Consider the following 27,552-nt stretch of genomic DNA (forward strand, 5'->3'; position numbering starts at 1 on the left):
ATATGTGTGTATATATGTATGTGTATATATATATAGTGAAAAGAAGTTAGAACGAGCACTTATTTCAATTTGTGGATGAAGGGAATAGTTAGCACAGCCTGAGGGAAGCTACTAAATGTCTTGATGAAGGAGAGTTCTACCTGTTTCTTTTATTGTCAGATCATTGAGTACATTAGAAAAGTGGTGTACAACCGCATATTCTCACTCATAGGTGGGAATTGAACGGTGAGAACACATGGACACAGGAAGGGGAACATCACACTCTGGGGACTGTTGTGGGGTGGGGGGATGGGGGAGGGATAGCATTGGGAGATATACCTAAGGCTAGATGACGAGTTAGTGGGTGCAGCGTACCAGCATGGCACACGTATACATATGTAACTAACCTGCACATTGTGCACATGTACCCTAAAACTTAAAGAATAATAATAATAATAAATAATAAATAAAAAAAAGAAAAGTGGTGTACAAATCCCAGTATTGTTATTATCTAAATTATGCAGTCTTCTTTATTTGTATATGTACTTCCTATTATTTGATTTATTTGTCTTGAAAACAGGGCCCAATTTACTCTTTCTGTCCATGAGCCATTCTCTTTTATCTAAGTGTACCAGTGATTCAGGAAACTTTCAGCATCGTATCTCTTCATCTCCTATTTACACAGCCTGGAATGGAAACTTCTCGTTCCCAATCAGCATCAGTGCTGATCTGGCTCCTGCAGCCATCGTGTTTGTCTACACCCTTCACCCCAGTGGGGAAATTGTGGCTGACAGTGTCAGATTCCAGGTTGACAAGTGCTTTAAACACAAGGTGATGTTTCTCCTATTTCTGGCCTGAGAAGTGGGAACAGTTTGCTCCCTGCTGTCTTCTCGCCTGACTGCTATCACCTTCACGTGGGAAACTCACACTCAGTGCTGGCATAATTGAATTATTAGGGGATGTGAGAATCACCAAACACAATGCATGATCCTTGGCAGCAGTGCCAATCCTGAGACGGCAGCAGGGTGGTGAAGGGGGTCTCCTGCAAAGAAAGCTGAGGGTGAGAGTGGGCAAGGGAAATACCGCATAGAAATCTATAAGGATTTATTCAGGAGAGATTAAATGTATTCAGATCATCTTTACATAAAATGGTCTCTACTCTCATCTCTTTTTTTTTCTCTACTTTAGGTTAACATAAAGTTCTCTAACGAGCAGGGCTTACCTGGTTCCAATGCTAGTCTCTATCTTCAAGCGGCCCCTGACTTATTGTGTGCCCTCGGGGCTGTGGATAGGAACGTCCTTCTACTGAAATCTGAACAACAGCTGTCAGCTGAAAGTGTAAGCTCTCTGACTTCCTCGTTTTTCATGTTTCTCTGGACTACCAGAAGTCTTATCCTTCAGATGATGTCTTGAACATGTTGAAAATATTGAATGTTTTCTTCCTTTGTTCCTTCATGGATTATATACTTATTTTTCTTGGCTATCCTAAGAACATGCTTATAACAATACAGAATTTGATAGATAATTATAACAGTTTAGGAATTTTACAACTGTGATTTTAAAAAATCATAGGTGTAATGACAGAAGTGGAAACTTGGAATAAAATGAAATCTCTATGTTCAAGGATATGCTTGGATTCAGTGTAAAGTTATTATCTATAAATGGATATTGTATTTTCTTAAACATTTCCAGACCTGGAATTCCAGAAGTTCACATCCAATTTATTTTGCTTAACAATTGTTGGATATTTTCCGTTTATTTCTAACACAATTACCTATAAATAACTATTGAAATGTATGATCATATTTAAATCTAATTTAAATTGTATACTTTGTGCAAAGTATACAAAGACATAAAGAAGGAAATCTTTAAAATCATTTATAGTCCTAACACTTAGGCATCTTTATAGTTTTGCTGTAATTTTTCAAGTCTCTTTTCTGAAGGCATATATATTTTGCAAACTTGAGATCTCACCAAAAAATAGTTTTGTATTTTGCTTTCAACATTCTGTAGTAAGCCCAGTTTTAAGTATAAAATTATAGAATTCAGTAATAATATTGAATAACTATGGATCATTATATAAAACATATTTTTCTCAATGCAAAACATAAATACATTTAAGTTTTCTATTACAGGGAGCAAGAATACTTTTAGTTAGAAGCTTTCAGAATCTGAGGGGGCATCAACAAATAAAGGATAAATTTATCTATAAATATGGAATATGGCCATGTGCTGTGCTCACGCCTGTAATCCCAGCACTTTGGGAGGCCAAGGCGGGCAGATGGTTTGTGCTCACGAGGTCGAGACCAGCCTGCACAACATGATGAGACTCTGTCTCCCCCGAAAATATAAAAAATGAGCAGGGCACAGTGGTGTGCACCTGTGATCTCAGAAACTTGGGAGATTGACATGGGAGGATCACTTGAGCCCTGGCGGGGGCAGAGGTTGCAGTGAACCAAGATCGTGCCACTACCCTCCATCCTGGGTGACAGAGCAAGACCCTGTCTCAAAGAAAAAAAAGGAATATGTATATATATATATGTGTGTGTGTGTGTACATATATATGTATATAAACATATATATGTTTATATATATGTTTATATACATATATATGTACACACACACACACACACACCTTTTTTTTCCCTTGAGAGTTTCATGGATTCAGAGTAAATAGCTTCTGCTCATTCTTTCTACAGTTGGAGGTGGCAATATCTTAGGAAAACTGCCTCAAGAAAAGACCATCAAGGGACCTCAAAAAGAAAATTCTAGAGGCATTTTTCAGGGGTCTCAGAATATATCAGAGCCAAAAGAGGTTGTCCTTGTTTATTATTGATAGCTATATTAATAGTATAAATCAAGTGAAGTTCTATAAATGAGTGAATTCCAATTTATATTCTATAAGTTTATGTTATTTTTTGTACTATCTTATGTAAGCTTAGTTTTTAGTTTTAAATAATTTTTAAAAGTGCAAGAATTACACAGAGAACTCCCATGTACCCTTGGCCTGATTCACCAGTTTGTGAACATTTCGCCATACTTGTTTTCTCTTTCTCACTCTCTCCACCCCTACACACACACACACACATACACACACACACACACACACACACACACAGAGTTTATGGCATTTCAGTTTTTTCTGAATCATTTGAGACTAGGTTACATACATCAGTCTATTGTGAAAGAAAAATACAAACAACTCCGGACCCCAATTCACGATGCTAAAAAGACAAAAAATGAGGCTGAAAACTGAGTCATGGAAGAAGTTGTTTTTCTTTTGTTCCTAAGCAGATAGCTACTTTTTCTTCCTTGTTAGATTAGTTAGTGGTTTACCTATTTTGCCAAGTTTTCCAAAAACATATAATTTTAATTTATTAATGTGATGTAATATGATGTGAGGTTTTTTGCTACTCCATCACATTAATTTCTATTTTTATCTTTATTATTTCCTTACTGGTGCTGTATTTTGTTGTTATTTTTAGCTTTTTCACTTAGAAATTTACTTCATTTTCATTAATTTATTTTATTGGGCTAGGTGTTTTTAAGCCTATAAGTTTTTCCATGATTTCTACTTTTGAAGTATCTCATAGATCCTGATACATAGCAATTGCACCATTTTTATTTTTCAGAAATTCCGTAATTTCTGTTTGTATTAACCCTTTCACTGAAAATTTACTTACTGGAGTACTTTATAATTTTCATATAAAAAGGAATTTATTTTAGAGTTTTCTTTTAAATTTCAAGTTCTATATCTTCATGGCCAGCAATATTTCCACCGGTATATTTTTGTGCCCAAATATATAATGAGTTTTTGCGAATATATCTCATGTGTTGAGAAGATATAGTCTCTATTATCAGTTTGTTTTCTATCCACGAGGTTGGATTATTTTGATCCTTTGTATTCTTACTTATTTTGTAAAATTTATTAACCTTCTTCTGCTGAGTGATGTGTTAAAATACCCTACAAATAGTGCTCTGTTTCTTCTTGCATCTTCTGTAGTTTCTGCATAGATAATCATAACTGTTGTGCCTTTATTATGAATTGCAGCTTTTAGCAGTAAGTATTCTTCTCTATCTTGTTTGATGTCTTTTGGCCTTACTTCTACGATTTCCGATAACAGGAGGATTGCAGCCTTTGCATTCTTATTATTTTCCTTTACTTTTCCTTTGGATTTCACCTTTTGAAATATGCACTTCACTTGTTTTTTGTATGAAGTACAGCATTGTGTTTTGTTTTAAATATGCATATCTTTGTCTTCTAAAGGAGAATAAAGTCTGTTCACTCTATTGATATGATGTATGTGTTAGGCCTCAGCTCTATCATACTATTTTTCTTATGATTCTGTATTGTATTTAAAGCTACGTTATTTCTTTAGCTTTTATGTTTGTTTGTTTGTTGTTATCTTGCTTAAAGCTTCTTTGAGTATTCAGGCTAGCTTGAATTTTTATTTTAGTGGTTATTTTTATATTTACATATTTTATAATATCCTAATATCCTAATCTCATTTTTTCTTGCTTAACCTTAATATCTAGTCAGTTATGGCCGGGCGCGGTGGCTCACGCCTGTAATCCCAGGACTTTGGGAGGCCAAGGCGGGTGGATCATGAGGTCAGGAGATCGAGACCATCCTCGCTAACACGGTTAAACCGCGTCTCTACTAAAAATATTAAAAAATTAGCCGGGCATGGTGGCGGGTGCCTGTAGTCCCAGCTACTCAGGAGACTGAGGCAGGAGAATGGCGTGAACCTGGGAGGCAGAGCTTGCAGTGAGCCGAGATCGCGCCACCGCACTCCAGCCTGGGCGACAGAGCGAGACTCCATTTAAAAAAAAAAAAAAATCTAGTCAGTTATTTTTAATCTTTGAGTCTTAACTGCTACCTACACAACAGTCAGTAATCTCTAGTTTCCACTTTTCTCTCCCTCTTCTCTCATTTTATTGTTGCATCTTTCCTTTTTTGTCAGAATATATAATGTTTACATTCTGTATTGTTTCTCCTGTTCATCAAGTCTTACTAATTTCCTGAGTCATCTTTTGGTTACATAAAGCTCATTCTCCAGGAGGCTGGGGCGGGAAGATTGCTTGAGCCTGGGAGATCGAGGCTGCTGTGAGCCATTATCATACCACTGAGCTTCAGCCTGGGCAAGAGAATGAGAACCTGTCTCAGAAATAAATAAATAAATAATTTTAAAAAGTGCATTCTCTACTAGAGTCCTCAGGATATCACATAAGTATAGAATTCTCTGACATTTTCATATTCAGAATTATTTTTTCTAAAGCCTTAATAAATGAAAGACAGGTATTTGTATATTAAATCTTTGGTTTATACATTTAAAAATTTTTTGAAATGCTACCTTACTATTGACTTGCTTTGAATATGGCTTTTAATAGTGCTGACATTAGTTTAATTCATTTTCCATTATGGGCTACTTTATCTTTATGTCTGAAGGCCTTGAATGTTTTTTCCCCTTTATACTTTAATCTAATAGTTTCAGTAAGAATGTGTTATTCTGTAGAAGTTTTGCCAGGTACACAGTGGAGTCATGCAATATGTAAACTCAAATCTTCTTTTATTTTCAGATAGTTCCCCTGAATTATAATTGTAAATATTAGTCTTTCCATTTTTTTTGCTCTAAAAAAATCTCTGTACATTTGTTGGATCTTCCTTGCCTGCTTTCCAATTCAATCACTTTGTGACCTGTTTTAATTCATTCTTTTTCAGTTTTGTTCTTTTGTTTTTCCTCTATGCTGCTTTTAAAGTTTTCTCTGAACAATTTTCTCTTGATGTCCTTGTACTTTAGAGTTTATTTATGATATAATTTTGTCTAGTTTTCCTGAGTTCAGTAAAGCCTCATTTTATTTCTTCTTGGGTTTTGTCAATTTCTGTATTTTCTTAATTGAATTTCTGACTCATGGTGCCTTTTAAATACCTCAAATACATGCTTGAGAATATTTCACTCATGTTAAATTATTTTGGTATGGCTTTTCTTTGTTTACTTATTTATTTACTTAGTGACTTTAGTGGAGAAGTTTCATTAGCTGAAATGTTTTGGTTTGCATTTCCTATTTTCTCTTACAGCAGCTTTGTATGGAGTTGATTTTTTCTAGTTCTTGATATTTTGTGCAGGGTGTTCATAGGTGAAGAGCGCCCTTTCTATTTTTTTTTTTTTTAGTAAAATGCATTATTTTTAAAATGATGGTGATGGAAATGAGGGTAGAGGGAGTTATTTTATCCTATGACATCCTTTCCTTTTTTAAATTCCCTGTCTCCAAGGATCTGCATACCTCTTCTTGTGATCTGATTATTTCCCCTTAGCCATGTTTTTTGGAAGCTTCCACTTCCAGGCCCATTCAGTCCAAGCCCTTTCCCTGTGTGCTGTACTGGGAACTGTTGAGTCCGAAAACTATGATTTGTATTTTTAACAATGCTAGACTTTCTCTTACCTGGAGTTGACTTGGTGTGTGTTTCTTCTCATTTCTCCATGCCATTCTGCTCTCTTTTTCTCTGCAGTCTCTTAAGCCTTCCCTCTGCAATAGCAGTAGAAGCTCTCTTGGCATTTGGTGTTTGTTTCTCTACTAAGAAATAATTTGAAGATCATGGTATTCTCTGTATTGTAGTAATGTTAAAGATATTAGTCATGAGTATCCTTACTTGTTCTCTTTGTTGATTTTATGTTTTCTTCAGAAGATCATGTAAGAAGATTTAAAATCAGGCAGCTAAGATTATTCTCCAGACTTAGAAATTCTAGCATTATAATTGATTGTCTGTACAATGGGCCTTGGATTAATCAATAGTCAGGCATTGCTTTCTTACATTCTCTCTTAAATCCTGCGCCCAAGCTGAGAAATTCTGTGAACATGACATCAGTTGTCTAAAACAAAACTGGTTTGTTCTTTCGAAAGGAAGAGCTTATGTGAAAATACTGGATTAAATATGATGGCCGTGCTCTTAAAGAAAAGAACAAGAATAAATGGTACAGTAGACAATTTGCCAATTTTGTAATTTTAAAAGAAGTGCTGAAAATTATGGCGAAATGTTTTTTCTCATAGGTGTATAACATGGTTCCAAGTATAGAGCCATATGGTTATTTCTACCATGGCCTCAATCTTGATGATGGCAAGGAAGACCCTTGCATTCCTCAGAGGGATATGTTCTACAATGGTTTATATTACACACCTGTAAGCAACTATGGGGATGGAGATATCTATAATATTGTCAGAGTAAGATCACTAAGGATTTTGGAAAATATTTCATCGCAATTTTTAGTATTCATAATGCATATTAATGTTTTCTTAATTATGTAGTTTTCTTCCTATACTTTGAGATTTGTGTCTGTAATCTGCCAATAGAGTACATAGAAATTGTTCTTATAAAAAGGAGATATTAATTTTGCTGATTTTAAAATTTTCTGCTGAAAATAAATCATGTAGCTATAATTACAAAACCTCACTTACAAAAATGAGACAGTCTCCAATTAATACAATAAATTTTATGCAAAGATAATCAAATCAAGAGGCTAAGAGAGTGTGGACTCCAGATATCCCTAGGCCATTAATGAGACATGCTGAGCCTTCCATGAAATAATCTTTATAATTAACATCACAAGTGTGTAAGAAAAGGGGTATTGAATCAGACAGACTTTATCAGGTTCCAGTTCTTTAATTTACTGAGTGTGCCGTGTGTGTGTGTGTGTGTGTGTGTGTGTGTGTGTGTGTTTGATGTTAATTAGGGTAATGATAGTGCTGATCTCATAAGTATTTTCCACTTAGGATGAAATGGAGAATAATGGAAAATACTTAGAAAAATGCTAGCACATAATAAGTGCTAGATAAATCATAGTGATTATAATTTTTTCTCTAAATTAGGGATTTTCCATAAGTCAAATAGAGGTAAGTTGACTTGTAACTTCTCAGACCTTTGTTAACACAGAAAATATGGATACTTATGATCCATTTATCTTTGCAATATAAATAATAGGCCTTTTATAGTTCTTGCATGAAAAGAATGAACAATATTTTTGTTGTTTGTTTCTTTAAAGAACATGGGTCTAAAAGTCTTTACCAATCTCCATTACCGAAAACCAGAAGTATGTGTGATGGAGAGAAGGCTGCCACTCCCTAAGCCGCTTTATCTAGAAACAGAAAATGATGGTCCAATGCATAGTGTTCCGTCTAGAATTGCATGTAGGTAATCTTACATTTTTTTGTTGGGGGATGACCAAACCGCTTTGTGGAATTTAGTGTATTTGGGATAAACGATACAATTTTGGAATTTTATATGTGAATTATGCCATGTTTTTGGCTACAATTAGACATCCTATAGTTGGATAAAGCAGAATAAGACAGACTAGACATGCTGTTGGCTATAACAAGAAATTAGCTTCAGATGTGAGATGTAGTTTATTTTTATTGATAAAATGCAATGTCAGAAATACAATCATGCTTCACTTAGTGATGGAGAATTTGTTCTGAAAAATGCATTGTTAGGTGATATTGTTGTGCGAACATCATAGAGTGTACTTACGCAAACCTAGATGCTGTAGCCTGCAACACACCTATGCTATGTGGTACAGCCTATTTTTCCTAGGCTACAAACCTCCGCAGCATGTGACTATACTGAATACTGTAGGCAGTTGTACCACGATGGTAACTATTTGTGTATCTAATCGTTGCTAAACATGGAAAAGGCACAGTGAAAATGTGGTATACAAGATAAAAAAAAGTTATACTTTTATATAGAGCACTTCCCGTGAATGGAGCTTGCAAGGTTAAAAGTTACTCTGAGTGAGTCAGGGTACAAATATATTTTCTTTGTTTACATTCTTATTCTATAAGCTTTTTCCTATTTTTTAATTTTCTTTAACTTTTATACTTTTTTGTTTAAAACGAAGATGCAAACACACACATTAATCTAGGCCTATACAAGGTCAGGATCATCAATATCACTATCTTCTACCTCCACATCTTGTACCACTGAAAGTTCTTCTGGGGCAATAACATGCATGGAGCTGTCATCATCTATGATAGCAATGCCTTCTTCTGGAACATCTCCTGAAGGACCTGCCTGAAGCTGTTTTGCAGTTAATTTTTTTGATAAGTAAGAACAGTACACTCTAAACAGTAAACAGTATAGTATAGTAAGCACAAAAACCGGTAACATAGTCATCATTATCAAATATTATGTACTGTACAGAATTGTGTCTGCTATATTTTTATAGGACTGGCAGTGCAGTAGGTTTGTTTACACCAGCATCACCACAAACCCATGACCAATGCATTGCACTACAACGTTATGATGGCTTTGAAGTCAATAAGTGGTAGGAATTTTTCAGCTCCATTCTAACTTTATGGGACCACTGTAGTCTAAGTGGTCTGTCATTGATCACAGTGTCATTATGTGGTACCTGACTGTGTAGGGGAACAGGCAATGTATGGTGATACAGGAAAACAGTCATAGTAAGTGACTGTGATACAGGAAAGTGAGGTGTTTTATGGAGACCTTACACCCTGATAATATATAGACCATAATTTGCAGAGTCCAAGGTCTGAATAAGGTACTTCTTCCTTTTTTTTTTTAGCTAGTGGAATCAGAGGGGAGAATGCTGACTATGTAGAACAGGCTATAATTCAAACAGTAAGAACAAACTTCCCAGAGACATGGATGTGGGACCTCGTCAGTGTTGAGTGAGTTTTAACCATTTTCTCTCCTATGTGTCTTTATTGCTATTTTCTTTTTCTTTCTTCAGGTTTATTCCTGGGTATATAAAACAGTACCATATTTGTAAAATATGTATCATTGATTTGCATGTACTTATCATACATTTTATTTTATTTTTTTCTCTAGCATTGTTTTCCCTTCACCAAGAGTTTCTCTTCTATTCATTTTATGGAGACAGATTTAACCTGCCCCAATTAAAAAAAAATGTGACGTTTAAAGAAAAATGACCTTTCTATACTCAAATTTTATAAAAATCCAGCTCTCATTATTTTTATCTAACACCCCATCCAAACAATATAACTCACTTTTGAGCTTCAGTCAATACTTTTCTGCTTGCTCTGCACTTAATTTTAAGTTCTTGGTTCAGACAAAGAATGTGTTTTACCGATAACCTCTTCCACTTCCTCAGGCTCTGCCAATCTTTCGTTCCTCATTCCTGATACGATAACCCAATGGGAGGCAAGTGGCTTTTGTGTGAATGGCGACGTTGGATTTGGCATTTCCTCTACAACCACTCTAGAAGTCTCCCAACCTTTCTTTATTGAAATTGCCTCGCCCTTTTCGGTTGTTCAAAATGAACAATTTGATTTGATTGTCAATGTCTTCAGCTACCTAAATACATGTGTAGAGGTGAGTTGTTCTGTTTGATCTGGAGGCAAAAATCTAACAAAGCTAAAATATTTCTTAATATTTCCATATTCTGTTTATCCTCAAATGCAAAATGCTACTATAAAGGTATAAGACTTAGGTCCATATTCCTCAAACAAATACAATTGCTTTCATTCACAGTGACAGTTTAAACAGTGTATTGAGCATGGTGTTTCATAGTGATGTGTGTTCCAGTGCTATCCTCATTGCCATGATTGTTTTCTTAGATTTCTGTTCAAGTGGAGGAGTCTCAGAATTATGAAGCAAATATTCATACCTGGAAAATCAATGGCAGTGAGATTATTCAAGCTGGAGGGAGGAAAACAAACATCTGGACTATTATACCTAAGAAATTGGGTAAGCAGCTATCTGTCTACACCAGTCACTCATGGAAAACCAGCCCATATTTATTGTCTCCATTTACTTTCCTTAAATTGTCTATACAAACGTGATTTTCTCCCTCACATTTTTAAAATTCTTATTGTAAATTCTCCATTAGAAATTCTACTCTATAGTAATCTAATTTCTGGTTGTTAATGCTGTGTAGATCAAAACCACCATTCATTTTTACAAGAGCATAATGTAATTAAAATACAATATAAATGCTAACTTGCATGACCTATCATGGACTATATGTTTGGCATATGCCATATCCCAAATGAAGGCCATGCTATCATTAATGCCACCTTAATTATTTGACTTCTCGCTGGGTCCTTCACCTACCATCATGAACCCAGGCCACCTTCACGAAAATTGCTGCTCCATCACGATGACCAATGAGGGAATTGTCAGGTTTGTAAACTTACTAGATGTGCCATGGGGATACCAAAATCACTAAATGATTGGATTGAGATCAAAAACTGAGAATATTGTCTTAGTGCCTATGCTATCTGCAAGATGGAAAAATAAACTTGTCTCCTATTGAAATATTGAAAATACATAGAATGGAAAAAGTTTAAAATTCTAGTAAACAAGGAATGCTAGATACAATGTGCGTGACACTTTTAATCACTACTTTTAAAAAATGGTCATTCAAATTTTCTTTAATGTACTATATTCATTGTATTATTTTAATAGCAAATAATATATCTATGAGATTATTTTAGCTCAGTTGTGATGCTGTTCTCAGACTATTTTTCTATTAGATTTGAAGTTTCTCAATATTTCTACTGCACAAGATCTTCAAAATCCTACCTTGGCAATTGAGACAGAATACTGTACCAACTTGTATAGTTTTATGACATTAAGTGGAAGACACAGTTTTAAGAGTGAAATAGCAAGCTTCCTGAGACAGAGAAACACTAAAACACAACAACAACAACAACAAAAAGAACAATATATTGGTTATGTATATTGGCATATAGTCACGTAAATAATAATAACCTTAAAGAATGATTGTTTTCAATCCTGTAATTTTCACAAGCAAGGAAACTGGTGATCAGTTCTAATTACATAATGTGAAATCAGGAAGTTTAAAAACAATGGATTCCCTGCTAGGACATTATTTCAATCCAGTGCCTATCTACTATATCATATTTTACTATGCTTGCTTGATTTTGGGAAGTTAGGAGTCCTAGTTCGCTGACATTATTAGCCTATATTGTCATAAGTAACCTTTATAAACAATCAATATCAAGAAATTGACTCAGACAACTTTGTAAAATGTTACTTTTCCTAAAATTTCTTAAGTTTTAATTAAGTAAATTTATCATTTAATGTAAGGAATCATTAAAATCATGGAACAGGTGAAATGGAAGATACCACATTATACCTAGGAAGGAGAAGAAATAAGTTATTTTGTTCTAAGCATTAACTTAATGATAGAATTTAGTTAATCCAATTCAAGACATGGTTCACAGACTCTAGTCATTTCTCATTACAGAAGGGACCAATGATCAATTTAATTTATATTTGGGAATGTCTTCCAGGTAAAGTGAATATCACTGCAGTTGCTGAGTCCAAACAAAGCAGTGCTTGCCCAAATGAAGGAATGGAGCAGCAAAAGCTAAACTGCAAAGATGAATTCCCATGGAGGCTTTTCTTCCAACCAGGTGATTAATGTAGGCCTGATATTAATAGCAATATGTTTAATGCAGAAGCTGTAACTCTATGACAAGTGAGATATTAATAGTAAAGCTATCACAACAAACCCTTTCTGAGAAGAAGAATCTTTGGTAATAAGATTCTTATTATCTTATTAATCTTATTTTATTTCCTCAACAATTATTTATTGGCCAGTTATTGTGTATCAGGCACTCTACTAGGAAGCCTCTAAATAGAAATGAATGAAATAAGGTCTCCCGTTCCAGGAATTTATGACCATTTGTATCTTCATTCACACAGCGAACATAGAATAAGTCTAGACGACATTTTTGTCGTAAGCACCACTCTTGGTGGTACATTAGACACCTGATGATACTCTGTTCAAATTATATACGGGCCAAAAAGAAAGCTTTCGCTCTAGTTCTGTGGGCTATACACTGGGAAAAGCAAATGAAAAGAAGGAAAACAGGAGAAATGGGGGGTATGAGAAACAATGACATGTTTTTCCTTACTTGGAAACAAATTGAAAATGCAAAAAAGCAGTTTTATTTCCATGAGAAAAATCTTCATTTCTCTTTGTGTTTGGTCTTAGTTTTGGAGTAAAACCATATGCTAATCAATTTCCAAAGATCTTTTCCTGATTCTGAATTCCCTTCTTTGAAGATGAACAGAAAAAAAAGAATTATCCATGGCAGCCACAGTGGCCACTGAATCATAATTCAGTTAAGTAATGCCTTAACTTTTAGAAAAGCTTTGACACCATTTTTAACCAAGGAGGCTATATTTTATTAAAAATTTTTAGAAAGTAAAAATATAATTAACATTTGTTGAAAAAAATTAATTTAAGTGGAAACAATTTGCACAAGGAAGGATATTTTCCTATCATTCAGGATATTGCTTCTTGGTGTTTTGCTGACCTGTTTTAGGAACATTTCTAAGGGTTGATATGAAGTCCATGGTCAAATGATGACCAATATTGTGTTGTAACTGAGCTTGGATCATTGTTTGTGCTGTTCTGTGCAGGAAACTGCAGTTTGTCTTCTTGCCATAATCCGCTACATAACCCGTGAGGCGGGGACTGAGAGCCAGGAGGGGAAGAGGGGGAGAGGATGATAATAATTTCAGCACCGCCGGCTGTGTTCACCCAGCCTGTGAAATTGTTATTAATATCCTGAAAGGGAGAAAATGATATTACTCCCGATAATAGACAGATATGACTCTGCATAATAGAGCACGAGGTGTACACCCACCCTGTGATATTCTTCCTCATATTCAGAGGCCGAGAAGTTGATTTTACTCCCAATATCGCAGGACGTATACACCCTCGTGTTAGATGGTCCTTAATAATATTCCAAGGCGGAGTGGGTGATGTGACTACATATATGGCAGAAAGTGGAAACCCCCCTGGAATATTGTTCCCATGGTCCTGGAGGGAAGAAAATGAGATTACTTTCAATATGAGAGAAGGTGGACACACCCCCACTGATATTGTTTCTAATTGCAATGTGGGAGAGGAGGATATGACACGCGATATCGCAGGGAGTAGCGACACCCCTGTGATATTGTTCTTAATATTCAGGGAGGAAGAGGATGATATTACTCCCAATACAGACGGGTGTACACCTTCTGTACACCAAGGGTGTCCACCCGTCTGTGAAACAGTTCATAATCTCCAGAGGGGGAGATGATATTACTCGCAATATGGTAAACAGGCTGTGAGTCCACCGCGGATCCTAAGAGCCAGGCGGGGAAGAGGAGCTGGCTCTCAGTCCCCGACTCGCGGGGGGTGCCTCCTCCCCCCTGCGATGGGGTCCTAATAGCCAGGGGTGGGAGAGGGTCTGGCTCTCAGTCCCCCCTGCGTAGGGGGTGCCTCCCACCCCTGCGATGCCAGTCCCAAGAGCCGGGGGGGAAGAGGAACTGGCTCTCAGTCCCCACCTCGCGGGGGGTGCCTCCTCCCACTGCGATGGGGGTCCTAAGAGCCACGGGGAGAAGAGGGGCTGGCTCTAGTTCCCCGCCTCGCGGAAGGTGCCTCCACCCCGTGATTGGGGTCCGAAGAGCCAGCGGGGGAAGAGGGGCTGGCTCTCAGTCCCCGCCTCGCGGGGGGTGCCTTCCCCCTCTGCGTTGGGGTTCCTAAGAGCCAGTGGGGGAAGAGGGGCTGGCTTTCACTCCCCGCCGCGCGGGTGGTGCCTCCCCCACTGCGATGGGGGTCCCAAGGGCCAGGTGGGGAATAGGGGCTGGCTCTCAGTCCCCGCCTCACATGGGGTGCCTCCCCGCCCCTGCGATGGAGGCCTAAGAGCCAGGGGTGAAGAGGGGCTGGCTCTCAGTCCCTGCCTCGCGGGGGATACCTCCCCCCGTGCGATGGCAGTCCTAAGAGACAGGGTGGGAATAGGTGCTGGCTCTCAGTCCCCGCCTCGCATGGGGTGCCTCACCCCCCGGGATGGGGGCCTAAGAGCCAGAGGTGAAGAGGGGCTTTCTCTCAGTCTCTGCCTCGCGGGGGTACCTCCCCCCCTGCGACGGCAGTCCTAAGAGACGGCGGGGGGGAAGAGGAGCTGGCTCTCAGTACCCGCCTCGCGTGGGGTGCCAAGCGCCTGCGATGGGGGTCCTAAGAGCCAAGGGGGGAAGAGGGGCAGGATCTCCGTCCCTGCCTCGCGGGGGTTGCCTCTCCCCCCTGCGATGGGGGTCCTAATAGCCAGGGGGGGCAGAGGGGCTGGCTCTCAGTCCCCACCTCGTGTGGGGTGCCTCCCCCCTCTGCGATGGGGATCCCAAGAGCCGGGGGTAAGTGGGTCTGGCTCTCAGTTCCTGCCTCGCAGGGGGTGCCTCCCACCTCTGCGCTGGGTGTCCTAAGAGCCAGGGGGGGAAAAGGGGCTTGCTCTCAGTCCCCGCCTCGCGGGGGGTGCCTCCACCCACTGCGATGGGGGTCCTAAGAGCCAGGGGAGGAAGAGAGGCTGGCTCTCACTCCCTGCCTCGCGGGGGGTGCCTCCCCCACCCGCGATGGGGCTCCTAAGAGCCAGGGGAGGAAGAGGGGCGGGCTCTCAATCCTTGCCTCGCTGGGTGGCCTCCCACCCTGCGATGGGGCTCCTAAGAGCCACGGGGGGTAGAGGGGCTGGCTCTCAGTTCCCGCCTCCCGGTGGGTGCCCCCCCCTGCGATGGGGGTCCGAAGAGCTGGGGCAGGGTGAGGGGCTCGCTCTCAGTCCCCGCTTCGCAGGGGGTGCCTCCCCGCACAGCGATGGGGGTCCCAAGAGCCAGGGGGGAAGTGGGGCTGGCTCTCAGTTCCCGCCTTGCGGTGTGTGCCTGCCCCGCTGCGATGGGGGTCCTAAGAGCAAGTGGGGGAAGAGGGGCTGGCTCCGGTACATTGCAAATGAACTGCTGTTTTTCTGATCCCGAGCTGCGTTCGGACCCCTTTCGGATAGTAAATCCCATGTAAGGTACCTGCCGTCGGCAGATCTGATCTTTCTTCTTGGACACCTAAAACCCACAGTCCTCCAGGTGGGTGCTAAGGATCTTAGAATCTGCGGTGCGGGTCCAAAGCCAGGGGGGGAAGAGGGGCCGGCTCTCAGTCCCCGCTTCGCGGGGGGTGCCTCCCCCCCTGCAATGGGGGTCCCAAGAGCCTGGGGGGGAAGAGGGGCTGGCTCTCAGTCCCCAACTCGCGGGCTGTGTCTTCCCCCCTTGCGATGGGGATCCTAAAAGCCGGGGGGGGGGAAGAGGGGCTGGCTCTCAGTCCCCGCCTCGCTGGAAGTGCCTCCCACCCCTGCGATGGGGGTCCTAAGAGCCAAGGGGGGGAATAGGGGCAGGCTGTCGATCCCCGTCTCTCGGGTGGTGCCGCCCCCCACTGCGATGGGGGTCCTAAGAGCCGGGGGTGGGAGGGGCTGGCTCTCAGTCCCCGCCTCCTGAAGAGTGCCTCCCCCGCTGCGATGTCAGTTCTAAGACACAGGCCGGGAAGAGGTGCTGGCTCTCAGTCCCCGCCTCGCGGGGGTTGCCACGCGCCTGCATTGGGGGTCCTAAGAGCCATGGGGTGGAAGAGGGGCTGGCTCTCAGTCCCCGCCTCGCGGGGGATGCCTCCCCCCCTCGCGATGGGGGACCTAAGAGCCAGGGGGGGAAGAGGGGCTGCCTCTCAGTCCCCGCCTCGCGGGGGGTGCCTCCCCCCGCTGCGATGGGGGTCCTAAGAGCCAGCGGGGGAAGAGGGGCTGGCTCTCAGTCCCCGCCTCGCATGGGGTGCCTCCCCGCCTGCGAATGGGGTCCGAAGAGTCGGGGGGGTTGAGGGACTGGCTCTCAGTCCCCACATCGCGTGGGGTGCCTCCACCCCCTGCGATGGGGGTCCCTAGAGCCAGGGGGGGAAGAGGGGCTGGCTCTGAGTCCCCGCCTCGCGGGGTTTGCCTCACCCCCTGCAATGAGAGTCCTAAGAGCCGTGGGTGGGAGGGGCTGGCTCTCAGTCCCCGCTTCGCGGGGGGTGCCACGCGCCTGCATTGGGGGTCCTAAGAGCCATGGGGGGCAAGAGGGGCTGGCTCTCAGTCCCCCCCTCGCGGGGGATGCCTCCCCCCCTGCGATGGGGGTCCTAAGAGCCAGGTTGAAAGAGGGGCTGGCTCTGAGTCCCCGCCTCGTAGAGGGTGCCTCACCCCCTGCGATGGGTGTCTTAATAGCCAGCGGGGGGAGAGGGGCTGGCTCTCAGTCCCGGCCTCCTGGGGTGTGTCTCCCCCTCCTGCGATGGGGGTCCTAATAGCCTGGGGGGGGGGAGAGGCGCTGGCTCTGAGTCCCCGAGTCGCGGGCGGTGTCTTCCCCCCTTGCGATGGGGATCCTAAGAGCCAGGGGGGGAAGAGGGGATGGTTCTCAGTCCCCTCCTCGCTGGAAGTGCCTCCCACTCCTGCGATGGGGGTCCTAAGAGCGAAGGGGGGGGGAATAGGGGCAGGCTCTCGATCCCTGCCTCTCCGGGGGTGCCTCCCCCCTTGCGATCGGGGTCCCAAGGGCCAAGTGGGGAAGAGGGGCTGGCTCTCAGTCCCTGTCTCTCGGGTGGTGCCTCCCCCCACTGCGATGGGGTTCCTAACAGCCGGGGGTGGGAGGGGCTGGCTCTCAGTCCCCGCCTCGTGAAGAGTGCCTCCCCCGCTGCGATGGCAGTTCTAAGACACAGGCGGGTAAGAGGTGCTGGCTCTCAGTCCCCGCCTCGCGGGGGTTGCCACGCGCCTGCATTGGGGGTCCTAAGAGCCATGGGGTGGAAGAGGGGCTGGCTCTCAGTCCCTGCCTCGCGAGGGGTGCGTCCCCCCCTTGTAATGGCGGTCCTAAGAGCCAGGGGGGGAAGAGGGGCTGGCTCCGGTAGATTGCAAATGACCTGCTTTCCTTCGGATCCCGAGCTGCGTTCGGACCCCTGTCGGATAGTAAATCCCAAGTAAGGTCGGCAGTTCTGAGCTTTCTTCTTGGGCAGCTAATACCCACAGTCCTCCAGGTGGGTCGTAAGGATCTTAGGATCCGCGATGGGGGTCCTAAGCCGGGGGGAAAGAGGGGCTGGCTCTCAGTCCCCGCCTCGCGGGGGGTGCCTCCCCCCCTTGCGATGGGGGTCCTAAGAGCCAGAGGGGGAAGAGGGGCTGGCTCTCAGTCCCCGCCTCGCATGGGGTGCCTCCCCGCCTGCGATGGGGGTCCGAAGAGTCGTGGGGGGTGAGGGACTGGCTCTCAGTCCCCGCATCGCGTGGGGTGCCTCCACCCCCTGCGATGGGGGTCCCTAGAGTCAGGGGGGGAAGAGGGGCTGGCTCTCAGTCCCCGCCTCGCGGAGGGTGCCTCCCCCCCTTGCGATGGGGATCCCAAGAGCCAGGGGGGGAAGAGGGGCTGGCTCTGAGTCCCCGCCTCACGGGGTTTGCCTCCCCCCCTGCAATGGGAGTCCTACGAGCCGGGGGTGGGAGGGGCTGACTCTCAGTTCCCGCCTCGCGATGTGTGCCTGCCCCGCTGCGATGGGGGTCCTAAGAGCAAGGGGGGGAAGAGGGGCTGGCTCCGGTAGATTGCAAATGACCTGCTTTTTTTCTGATCCCGAGCTGCCTTCGGACCCCTGTCGGATAGTAAATCCCAAGTAAGGTACCTGCCGTCGGCAGATCTGATCTTTCTTCTTGGACATCTAAAACCCACAGTCCTCCAGGTGGGTGCTAAGAATCTTAGAATCCGCGGTGGGGGTCCTAATCCAGGTGGGGAAGAGGGGCTGGCTCTTAGTCCCCGCCTCGCTGGAAGTGCCTCCCACCCCTGCGATGGGTGTCCTAAGAGCCAGGGGGGAATAGGGGCTGGCTCTCAGTCCCCAACTCGCGGGGGGTGCCTCCCCCCCTGCGATGGGGGTCCTAAGAGCCAATGGGGGGAATAGGGGCAGGCTCTCGATCCCCGCCTCTCGGGGGGTGCCTCCCCCCCTTGCGATCGGGGTCCCAAGGGCCGGGGGGGAAGAGGGGCTGGCTCTCAGTCCCCGTCTCTTGGGTGGTGCCTCCCCCCACTGCGATGGGGGTCCTAAGAGCCGGGGGTGGGAGGGGCTGGCTCTCAGTCCCCGCCTCGTGAGGAGTGCCTCCCCCGCTGCGATGTCAGTTCTAAGACACAGGCGGGGAAGAGGTGCTGGCTCTCAGTCCCCGCCTCGCGGGGGGTGCCACGCGCCTGCATTGGGGATCCTAAGAGCCATGGGGGGGAAGAGGGGCTGGCTCTCAGTCCCCGCCTCGCGGGGGATGCCTCCCCCCGCTGCGATGGGGGTCCTAAGAGCCAGGTTGACGGAGGGGCTGGCTCTGAGTCCCCACCTCGCAGGGGATGCCTCACCCCCTGCGATGGGTGTCTTAATAGCCAGCGGGGGGAGAGGGGCTGGCTCTCAGTCCCGGCCTCCTGGGGTGTGTCTCCCCCTCCTGCGATCGGGTCCTAATAGCCCGGGGGGGAGAGGCGCTGGCTCTCAATCCCCGCCTCGTGGGGGGTGCTTCACCCCCACGCGAAGGGGCACCTAAGAGCCAGCGGGGGAAGAGGGGCTGGCTCTCAGTCCCCGCCTCGCGGGGGGTGCCTCCCACCCCTGTGATGGGGGTCCCAAGAGCCAGAGGGGGAAGAGGGGCTGGCTCTCAGTCCCCGCCTCACGGGGGATGCCTCCCCCCCTTGCGATGGGGGTCCTAAGAGCCAGGTTGAAAGAGGGGCTGGCTCTCAGTCCCCGCCTCCTAGGAGGTGCCTCACCCCGCTCGGATGGGTGTCTTAATAGCCAGCGGGGAGAGAGGGGCTGGCTCTCAGTCCCGGCCTCCTGGGGTGTGTCTCCCACTCCTGCGGTGGGGGTCCTAATAGCCCGCGGGGGAGAGGCGCTGGCTCTCAGTCCCGGCCTTGTGGGGTGTGCTTCCCGCCCTGCGATGGGGGACCTAAGAGCCAGGGGGGGAAGAGGGGCTGCCTCTCAGTCCTCGCCTCGCGGGGGGTGCCTCCCCCCCTTGCGATGGGGGTCCTAAGAGCCAGAGGGGGAAGAGGGGCTGGCTCTCAGTCTCCGCCTCGCATGGGGTGCCTCCCCGCCTGCGATGGGGGTCCGAAGAGTCGAGGGGGGGGTGAGGGACTGGCTCTCAGTCCCCGCATCGCGTGGGGTGCCTCCACCCCCTGCGATGGGGGTCCCTAGAGCCAGGGGGGAAGAGGGGCTGGCTCTCAGTCCCCGCCTCGCGGAGGGTGCCTCCCCCACTTGCGATGGGGATCCCAAGAGCCAGGGGGGGAAGAGGGGCTGGCTCTGAGTCCCCGCCTCGTGGGGTTTGCCTCCCCCCATGCAATGAGAGTCCTAAGAGCCGAGGGTGGGAGGGGCTGGCTCTCAGTCCCCGCCTCGCGGGGGGTGCCACGCGCCTGCATTGGGGGTCCTAAGAGCCATGGGGTGGAAGAGGGGCTGACTCTCAGTCCCCGCCTCGCGGGGGATGCCTCCCCCCCCCAGCGATGGGGGTCCTAAGAGCCAGGTTGAAAGAGGGGCTGGCTCTGAGTCCCCGCCTCGTAGGTGGTGCCTCACCCCCTGCGATGGGTGTCTTAATAGCCAGCGGGGGGAGAGGGGCTGGCTCTCAGTCCCGGCCTCCTGGGGTGTGTCTCCCCCTCCTGCGATGGGGGTCCTAATAGCCTGGGGGGGGGGTGGGGAGAGGCGCTCGCTGGCTCTGAGTCCCCGAGTCGCGGGCGGTGTCTTCCCCCCTTGCGATGGGGATCCTAAGAGCCAGGGAGGGAAGAGGGGCTGGCTGTCAGTCCCCGCCTCGCTGGAAGTGCCTCCCACTCCTGCGATGGGTATCCTAAGAGCCAGGGGGAAAGAGCGGCTGGCTCTCAGTCCCCAACTCGCGGGGGGTGCCTCCGCCCCTGCGATGAGGGTCCTAAGAGCCAAGGGGGGGAATAGGGGCAGGCTCTCGATCCCCGCCTCTAGGGGGTTGCCTCCCCCCGTTGCGATCGGGGTCCCAAGGGCCAAGTGGGGAAGAGGGGCTGGCTCTCAGTCCCTGTCTCTCGGGTGGTGCCTCCCCCCACTGCGATGGGGGTCCTAACAGCCGGGGGTGGGAGGGGCTGGCTCTCAGTCCCCGCCTCGTGAAGAGTGCCTCGCCCGCTGCGATGTCAGTTCTAAGACACAGGCGGGGAAGGGGTGCTGGCTCTCAGTCCCCGCCTCGCGGGGGTTGCCACGCGCCTGCATTGGGGGTCCTAAGAGCCATCGGGGGGAAGAGGGGCTGGCTCTCAGTCCCCGCCTCGCGGGGGATGCCTCCCCCCGCTGCGATGGGGTCCTGAGAGCCAGATTGAAAAAGGGGCTGGCTCTGAGTCCCCGCCTCGTAGGGGGTGCCTCACCCCCTGCGATGGGTGTCTTAATAGCCAGCGGCGGGAGAGGGGCTGGCTCTCAGTCCCGGCCTCCTGGGGTGTGTCTCCTCCTCCTGCGATGGGGGTCCTAATAGCCCGGGGGGGAGAGGCGCTGGCTCTCAATCCCCGCCTCGTGGGGGGTGCTCCCCGCCCCCCGCCCCGCGATGGGGGACCTAAGAGCCAGGGGCGGAAGAGGGGCTGGCTCTCAGTCCCCGCCTCGCGGGGGATACCTCCCTCCCCTGCGATGGGTGTCCTAAGAGCCAGGGGGAAAGAGGGGCTGGCTCTCAGTCCCCGCCTCGCGGGGGGTGCGTCCCCCCGCTGCAATGGGGGTCCTAAGAGCCAGGGGGGGAAGAGGGGCTGGCTCCGGTAGATTGCAAGTGACCTGCTTTCCTTCGGATCCCGAGCTGCGTTCGGACCCCTGTCGGATAGTAAATCCCAAGTAAGGTCGGCAGTTCTGAGCTTTCTTCTTGGGCAGCTAATACCCACAGTCCTCCAGGTGGGTCGTAAGGATCTTAGGATCCGCGATGGGGGTCCTAAGCCGGGGGGGAAGAGGGGCTGGCTCTCAGTCCCCGCCTCGCGGGGGGTGCCTCCCCCCCTTGCGATGGGGGTCCTAAGAGCCAGAGGGGGAAGAGGGGCTGGCTCTCAGTCCCCGCCTCGCATGGGGTGCCTCCCCGCCTGCGATGGGGTCCGAAGAGTCGGGGGGGGGGGTGAGGGACTGGCTCTCAGTCCCCGCATCGCGTGGGGTGCCTCCACCCCCTGCGATGGGGGTCCCTAGAGCCAGGGGGGGAAGAGCGGCTGGCTCTCAGTCCCCGCCTCGCGGAGGGTGCCTCCCCCCCTTGCGATGGGGATCCCAAGAGCCAGGGGGGGAAGAGGGGCTGGCTCTTAGTCCCCGCCTCGCTGGAAGTGCCTCCCACCCCTGCGGTGCGTATCCTAAGAGCCAGGGGGAAAGAGGGGCTAGCTCTCAGTCCCCAACTCGCGGGGGGTGCCTCCCCCCCTGCGATGGGGGTCCTAAGAGCCAAGGGGAGGAATAGGGGCAGGCTCTCGATCCCCGCCTCTCGGGGGGTGCCTCCCCCCCTTGCGATCGGGGTCCCAAGGGCCGGGGGGGAAGAGGGGCTGGCTCTCAGTCCCCGTCTCTCGGGTGGTGCCTCCCCCCACTGCGATGGGGGCCCTAACAGCCGGAGGTGGGAGGGGCTGGCTCTCAGTCCCCGCCTCGTGAAGAGTGCCTCCCGCGCTGCGATGTCAGTTTTAAGACACAGGCGGGGAAGAGGTGCTGGCTCTCAGTCCCTGCCTCGCGGGGTTTGCCACGCGCCTGCATTGGGTATCCTAAGAGCCATGGGGTGGAAGAGGGGCTGGCTCTCAGTCCCCGCCTCGCGGGGGGTGCCTCCCCCCCCCTGCGATGGGGGTCCCAAGAGCGTGCGGGAGAAGAGGGTCTGGCTCTCAGTCCCCGCCTCACGGGGGATGCCTCCCCCCCTTGCGATGGGGGTCCTAAGAGCCAGGTTGAAAGAGGGGCTGGCTCTCAGTCCCCGCCTCCTAGGAGGTGCCTCACCCCCTGCGATGGGTGTCTTAATAGCCAGCGGGGGGAGAGGGGCTGGCTCTCAGTCCCGGCCTCCTGGGGTGTGTCTCCCACTCCTGCGGTGGGGGTCCTAATAGCCCAGGGGGGAGAGGCGCTGGCTCTCAGTCCCCGCCTTGTGGGGTGTGCTTCCGCCCCCGCGATGGGGGACCTAAGAGCCAGGCGGGGAAGAGGGGCTGGCTCTCAGTCCCCGCCTCGCGGGGGGTGCCTCCCCCCCTTGCGATGGGGGTCCTAAGAGCCAGAGGGGGAGAGGGGCTGGCTCTCAGTCCCCGACTCGCATGGGGTGCCTCCCCGCCTGCGAATGGGTCCGAAGAGTCGGGGGGACGGGGTGAGGGACTGGCTCTCAGTCCCCACATCGCGTGGGGTTCCTTCACCCCCTGCGGTGGGGGTCCCTAGAGCCAGGGGGGGAAGAGCGGCTGGCTCTCAGTCCCCGCCTCGCGGAGGGTGCCTCCCCCCCTTGCGATGGGCATCCCAAGAGCCAGGTGGGGAAGAGGGGCTGGCTCTGAGTCCCCGCCTCCTGGGGGGTTAGTCCCCCCCTGCAATGGGGGTCCTAAGAGTCAGGTGGAAAGAGCGGCTGGCTCTCAGTCCCCGCCTCGCAGGGGGTGCCTCCCCCCGCCCCGGCGATGGGGGTCCGAAGAGCCTGGAGGGGAAGAGGCGCAGGCTCTCAGTCCCCGCTTCGCTGGGGGTGCCTCTCCGCACAGCGATGGGGGTCCCAAGAGCCAGGGGGGAAAGTGGGGCTGGCTCTCAGTTCCCGCCTTGTGGTGTGTCCCTGCCCCGCTGCGATAGGGGTCCTAAGAGCAAGGAGGGGAAGAGGGGCTGGCTCCGGTACATTGGAAATCAACTGCTTTTTTTCTGATCCTGAGCTGCTTTCGGACCCCTGTCGGATAGTAAATCCCAAGTAAGGCACCTGCGGTCGGCAGATCTGAGCTTTCTTCTTGGGCACCTAATACCCTCAGTCCTCCAGGTGGGTCCTCAGGATCTTAGGATCCGCGATGGGGATCCTAAGAGCCAGGGGGGGAAGAGGGGCTGGCTCTCAATCCCCGCCTCGCGAGGGGTGCCTTCCCCCCCTACGAAGGGGGTCCTAAGATTCGGGGGGGAACAGGGGCTGGCTGTCAGTCCCCACCTCGCGGGGGGTGCCTCCCCTCCCTGCGAAGGGTGTCCTAAGAACCAGGGGGGCAAGAGTGGCTGGCTCTCAGTTCCCGCTTCCCGGGAGGTGCCTCCCCCCGCTGCGATGGGAGTCCTAAGAGCCAGGGGTGGTAGGGGATGGCTGTCAGTCCCCGCCTCGTGGGGGTTTCCACCCCCCACCTGCGATGGGGATCCTAAGAGCCAGGGGTGAAGATGGGCTGTCTCTCGGTCCCTGGCTCGCGGGTGGTGCCTACCCCCCTGCGATGGGGGTCCCAAAAGCCAGTGGGGGAAGAGGGGCTCTTCTCTAAGAATCAAAACACTGTCACCTTTAGCAGTGAAGGATCCAGTGAGATTTTCCAGGTTAACGGTCATAACCGCCTACTGGTCCAACGTTCAGAACACAGGCACGTGGACAATACACAGTAGATGTGGAAGGACACGGTTGTACATTTATCCAGGTAACAGAAATCTGCCTAAGAGGGTGATGAGTGTTTGCCAGTAAAAGAGTCAGACCGTCTGTTCAGTTCTACGTGAAGTGTTATTTGACCGTTTTGTGTATTTACATGATCAATAGGCAAAATTGCAAGTTACTTTATGAAAAGCTACTCAGCTGTCTAAGAGAAGTTTCTTGAGGAATATTGCTATTAGAAAGTATTCTATCTTCATTAAATTACATTATTCTGAAAACTAAAGAATTTAACCTGATTCCCTGATGATAAAGATGTAAACTGCATTAGTAATAGAAATAAACAATAGGTTCTTTCTTTTTAAAAATGTTTTATTTTTAATTTCTGTGGGTACATAGTAGGTGTAAATATTTACCGGGTGCATGATACAGGCATGCAATGTGTAAGAATCACATCAGGGCAAGTGGGGTATGCATCACCTCAAGCATTTATCCATTGTGTTACAAATGATTGAAGTATACTCTTGGTTATTTTAAAATGTAAAATTACATTACTACTGACTATAGTCAGACTGTATAATTCTTAATACAGGATGAGTTTTCTTATAATTTGCTATCCTTTCTAGGCCACCCTTAAGTACAATGTTCTCCTACCTAAGAAGGCATCTGGATTTTCTCTTTCCTTGGAAATAGTAAAGAACTACTCTTCGACTGTTTTTGACCTCACAGTGACCTTCAAGTAAGTGTCATATTTTGACAGTAACTCCCACGTGAAGAAGATGGTAAAATATTTTAAAAGTTCAAACAGTAGTGAAATAACAAAATATAAATCATGGTAATATGATGAGTTCTCATGTTGGTGGTGACAATTCTACAGCACAGTCACTTTTTAGCCCTCTGTCCGGACACCACAATTTAGTACATCTTCAGCTAAATCAGAGCTAAAATGAGGCAAGAAAACATGCAGTCTATGTGAGCAGGATTTGAAAGCTTTCACTGCACTGATGTTTCAATGATACTTTTTATTCTGTTGTATGGAAGTACTCCTAGTTTTGAAAAACAGAGATTCTATATTTCTTTCTCAAGACAAGCATGCATGGTCATATAGTAGCAAGCCCACGAATGTTTATTTTGTAACTGTAAAGAGTAACATTTTAGATTTTTACTTTTCAGAATAGAAAAACGAAATGATCCTCTTGAATTTGAGCATGATTTATAGATGCTAAAGGCTTTTAGCCTTAGTTAATATGTGGAAAACATTGAGTAAAATTAGTTTGGGAGATATTTTTTAGAATTTCTAAATAAAAATCGCTTGAGCTCCAGGGCTAAGAACTCAATGAATTGGGGAACTCTTTTTTTCTTTTTTTTTTGAGACAGAGTCTTACTTTGTCACCCAGGCTGCAGTACAGTGGCACAGTGGCACAATCTCAGCTCACTGCAACTTCCACCTCCTGGGTTCAAGGGATTCTTATGGCTCAGCCTCCTGAGTAGCTGGGATTAGAGGCGTGCACCACCACATCTGGCTAATTTTTCTATTTTTAGTAGAGTCAGTTTTGCCATATTGGCCAGGCTGGTCTTGAACTCTGACCCTCAAGTGATCCACCCACCTTGGCCTCCAAAAGTGCTGGGATTACAGGTGTGAGCAACCATGCCCTGATGAACTATGGAACTCTTAACTTCACACCCCAATAGTCTTATCCAGAAGCAGGAAACTGAGCTAGAAGTTCTCCTGGGGACATATCTACTCTATAATTATGCTTATATACCACCTTTTAAGCAAAGATGTCCTCTAAGTGTTATGCAACTGTAACACTAACCTAAGTATATGTAAAAGATTTAGAAGCTCTGTTTATCAGTTCAAACTTTGAGACTGCAGGTAAGCTTAAAAGCAGGGTTTGGGGAAGATTTCATGTCCAGATAATTCATTATTTGCTCCAATTTCTGTTGCTATGTATCATCTCTTTCATTATCATTCTGGTCGTGCCTATTCACAGATGCTTGAAAATGACTTTCTTCTGATATTTTCTCTTCAGCTTTTACCTGTCCTCCAGATTTCTAGCCAATTAGTATTTATCCACCTGGCACTCTCATTATGAGATAAGTCACTTTTTAAAATTGATATCTAAACGAGTGTTTTCTTAAAATTTTCAGATACACTGGAATTTGCAATAAATCCAGTATGGTGGTTATAGATGTAAGAATGCTATCAGGATTTACTCCAACCATGTCATCCATTGAAGAGGTAAATAATAGAAGCCTAATCTTTCAGCACAAAGACAGCTACATAGAGTATAAAGATAAAATAAATACTTGTTTAGCCGTAGTTTAGCAAAACAAAACTATAGAATTCTTCTTCAACATTCACCTTTGTATTTTTGCGCTAACACTGGAGAGCTGGTTTACTTAATTTGTACCAATTAGCGGTCAGTATTTCCCATGGTTCATCATATATTTTTCTTTAGTTGCTACCTGTGTTTATGAAAACATCATGGCACCAAGGAATGTTCCATAAAACAGAATGTGACGTAGAAAAGAGTGGACATGCAGTTCTGCATTGGCGCTGTCATTTGTTCTAATATCTATTCTCTATCCTTCCCTAACAATTTCTTCAAAGCTGGAAAACAAGGGCCAAGTGATGAAGACTAAAGTCAAGAATGACCATGTTCTTTTCTACTTGGAAAATGTAAGTTTAGCCATATTTTTTTTTCTTTAAAGTTTTTCTTTTTTCCTTCCAAGGATAATTGGATGCTTCAATTTCTTATAGATATGTATGATAGGATTTGTAAAGGGAAAAAACAAGGGACGTTAAGGATTACCAGTGTTTTATCCCACTGATCATCTTCTCCTTGCTAGTTCCAAGGCTATTTCATATATGCCCTGGCTATGTGACTAGATAGCTTTCCATTTTAGAAACATCATCTCCCTATCAAACACAGTCTGGTCACAGAGTAGATATGTAATTATTTTATAAATTTGACTAAACTCTTACAAAGTTTGCCATAATTTTTTGAAATTACAATTGTGTATCGAAGGTATGTGGTGTGACGTTTTGATATATATAGTGAGCTGATTATCATCTAGCGTGACTATATGTGAATTAGCTGACTAACACATCCCTCTCTTAACACAGTTACCTCTTCTTTTTTTGTGACAAAGCACTTAAGATCTACTCCCTTAGGGAATATTACATATACAGTACAGCATTGTTAACTGTAGGCCACTGCTGTACCCGAGATTTGTAGAATGTATTCATCCTGCACAGCTGAAGCTTTCTATCCTTTGACCAGCATCTCCCCA

General features: G+C 47.3%; 1 protein-coding gene across 1 annotated transcript in view; it reads left to right on the plus strand.

The window, feature by feature from the left end:
• LOC117975311 (ovostatin homolog 2-like) overlaps nucleotides 1–26,862 on the plus strand; it is a 110,086-nt gene extending 83,224 nt beyond the window's left edge. Inside the window, 13 exon segments of the mRNA XM_055096493.1 lie at nucleotides 615–810; nucleotides 1,168–1,317; nucleotides 7,030–7,200; nucleotides 8,019–8,163; nucleotides 9,558–9,663; nucleotides 10,099–10,327; nucleotides 10,573–10,702; nucleotides 12,274–12,396; nucleotides 15,774–15,874; nucleotides 24,129–24,243; nucleotides 24,246–24,307; nucleotides 24,882–24,994; nucleotides 26,407–26,862. Coding sequence (XP_054952468.1) covers nucleotides 615–810; nucleotides 1,168–1,317; nucleotides 7,030–7,200; nucleotides 8,019–8,163; nucleotides 9,558–9,663; nucleotides 10,099–10,327; nucleotides 10,573–10,702; nucleotides 12,274–12,396; nucleotides 15,774–15,874; nucleotides 24,129–24,243; nucleotides 24,246–24,307; nucleotides 24,882–24,994; nucleotides 26,407–26,584 — 1,819 coding nt within the window. The 3' untranslated portion in view covers nucleotides 26,585–26,862.
• Nucleotides 26,863–27,552: the final 690 nt, after the last annotated feature.

This window comes from Pan paniscus, chromosome 10 (genome assembly GCF_029289425.2).
Source record: "Pan paniscus chromosome 10, NHGRI_mPanPan1-v2.0_pri, whole genome shotgun sequence".
Taxonomy (NCBI): domain Eukaryota; kingdom Metazoa; phylum Chordata; class Mammalia; order Primates; family Hominidae; genus Pan; species Pan paniscus.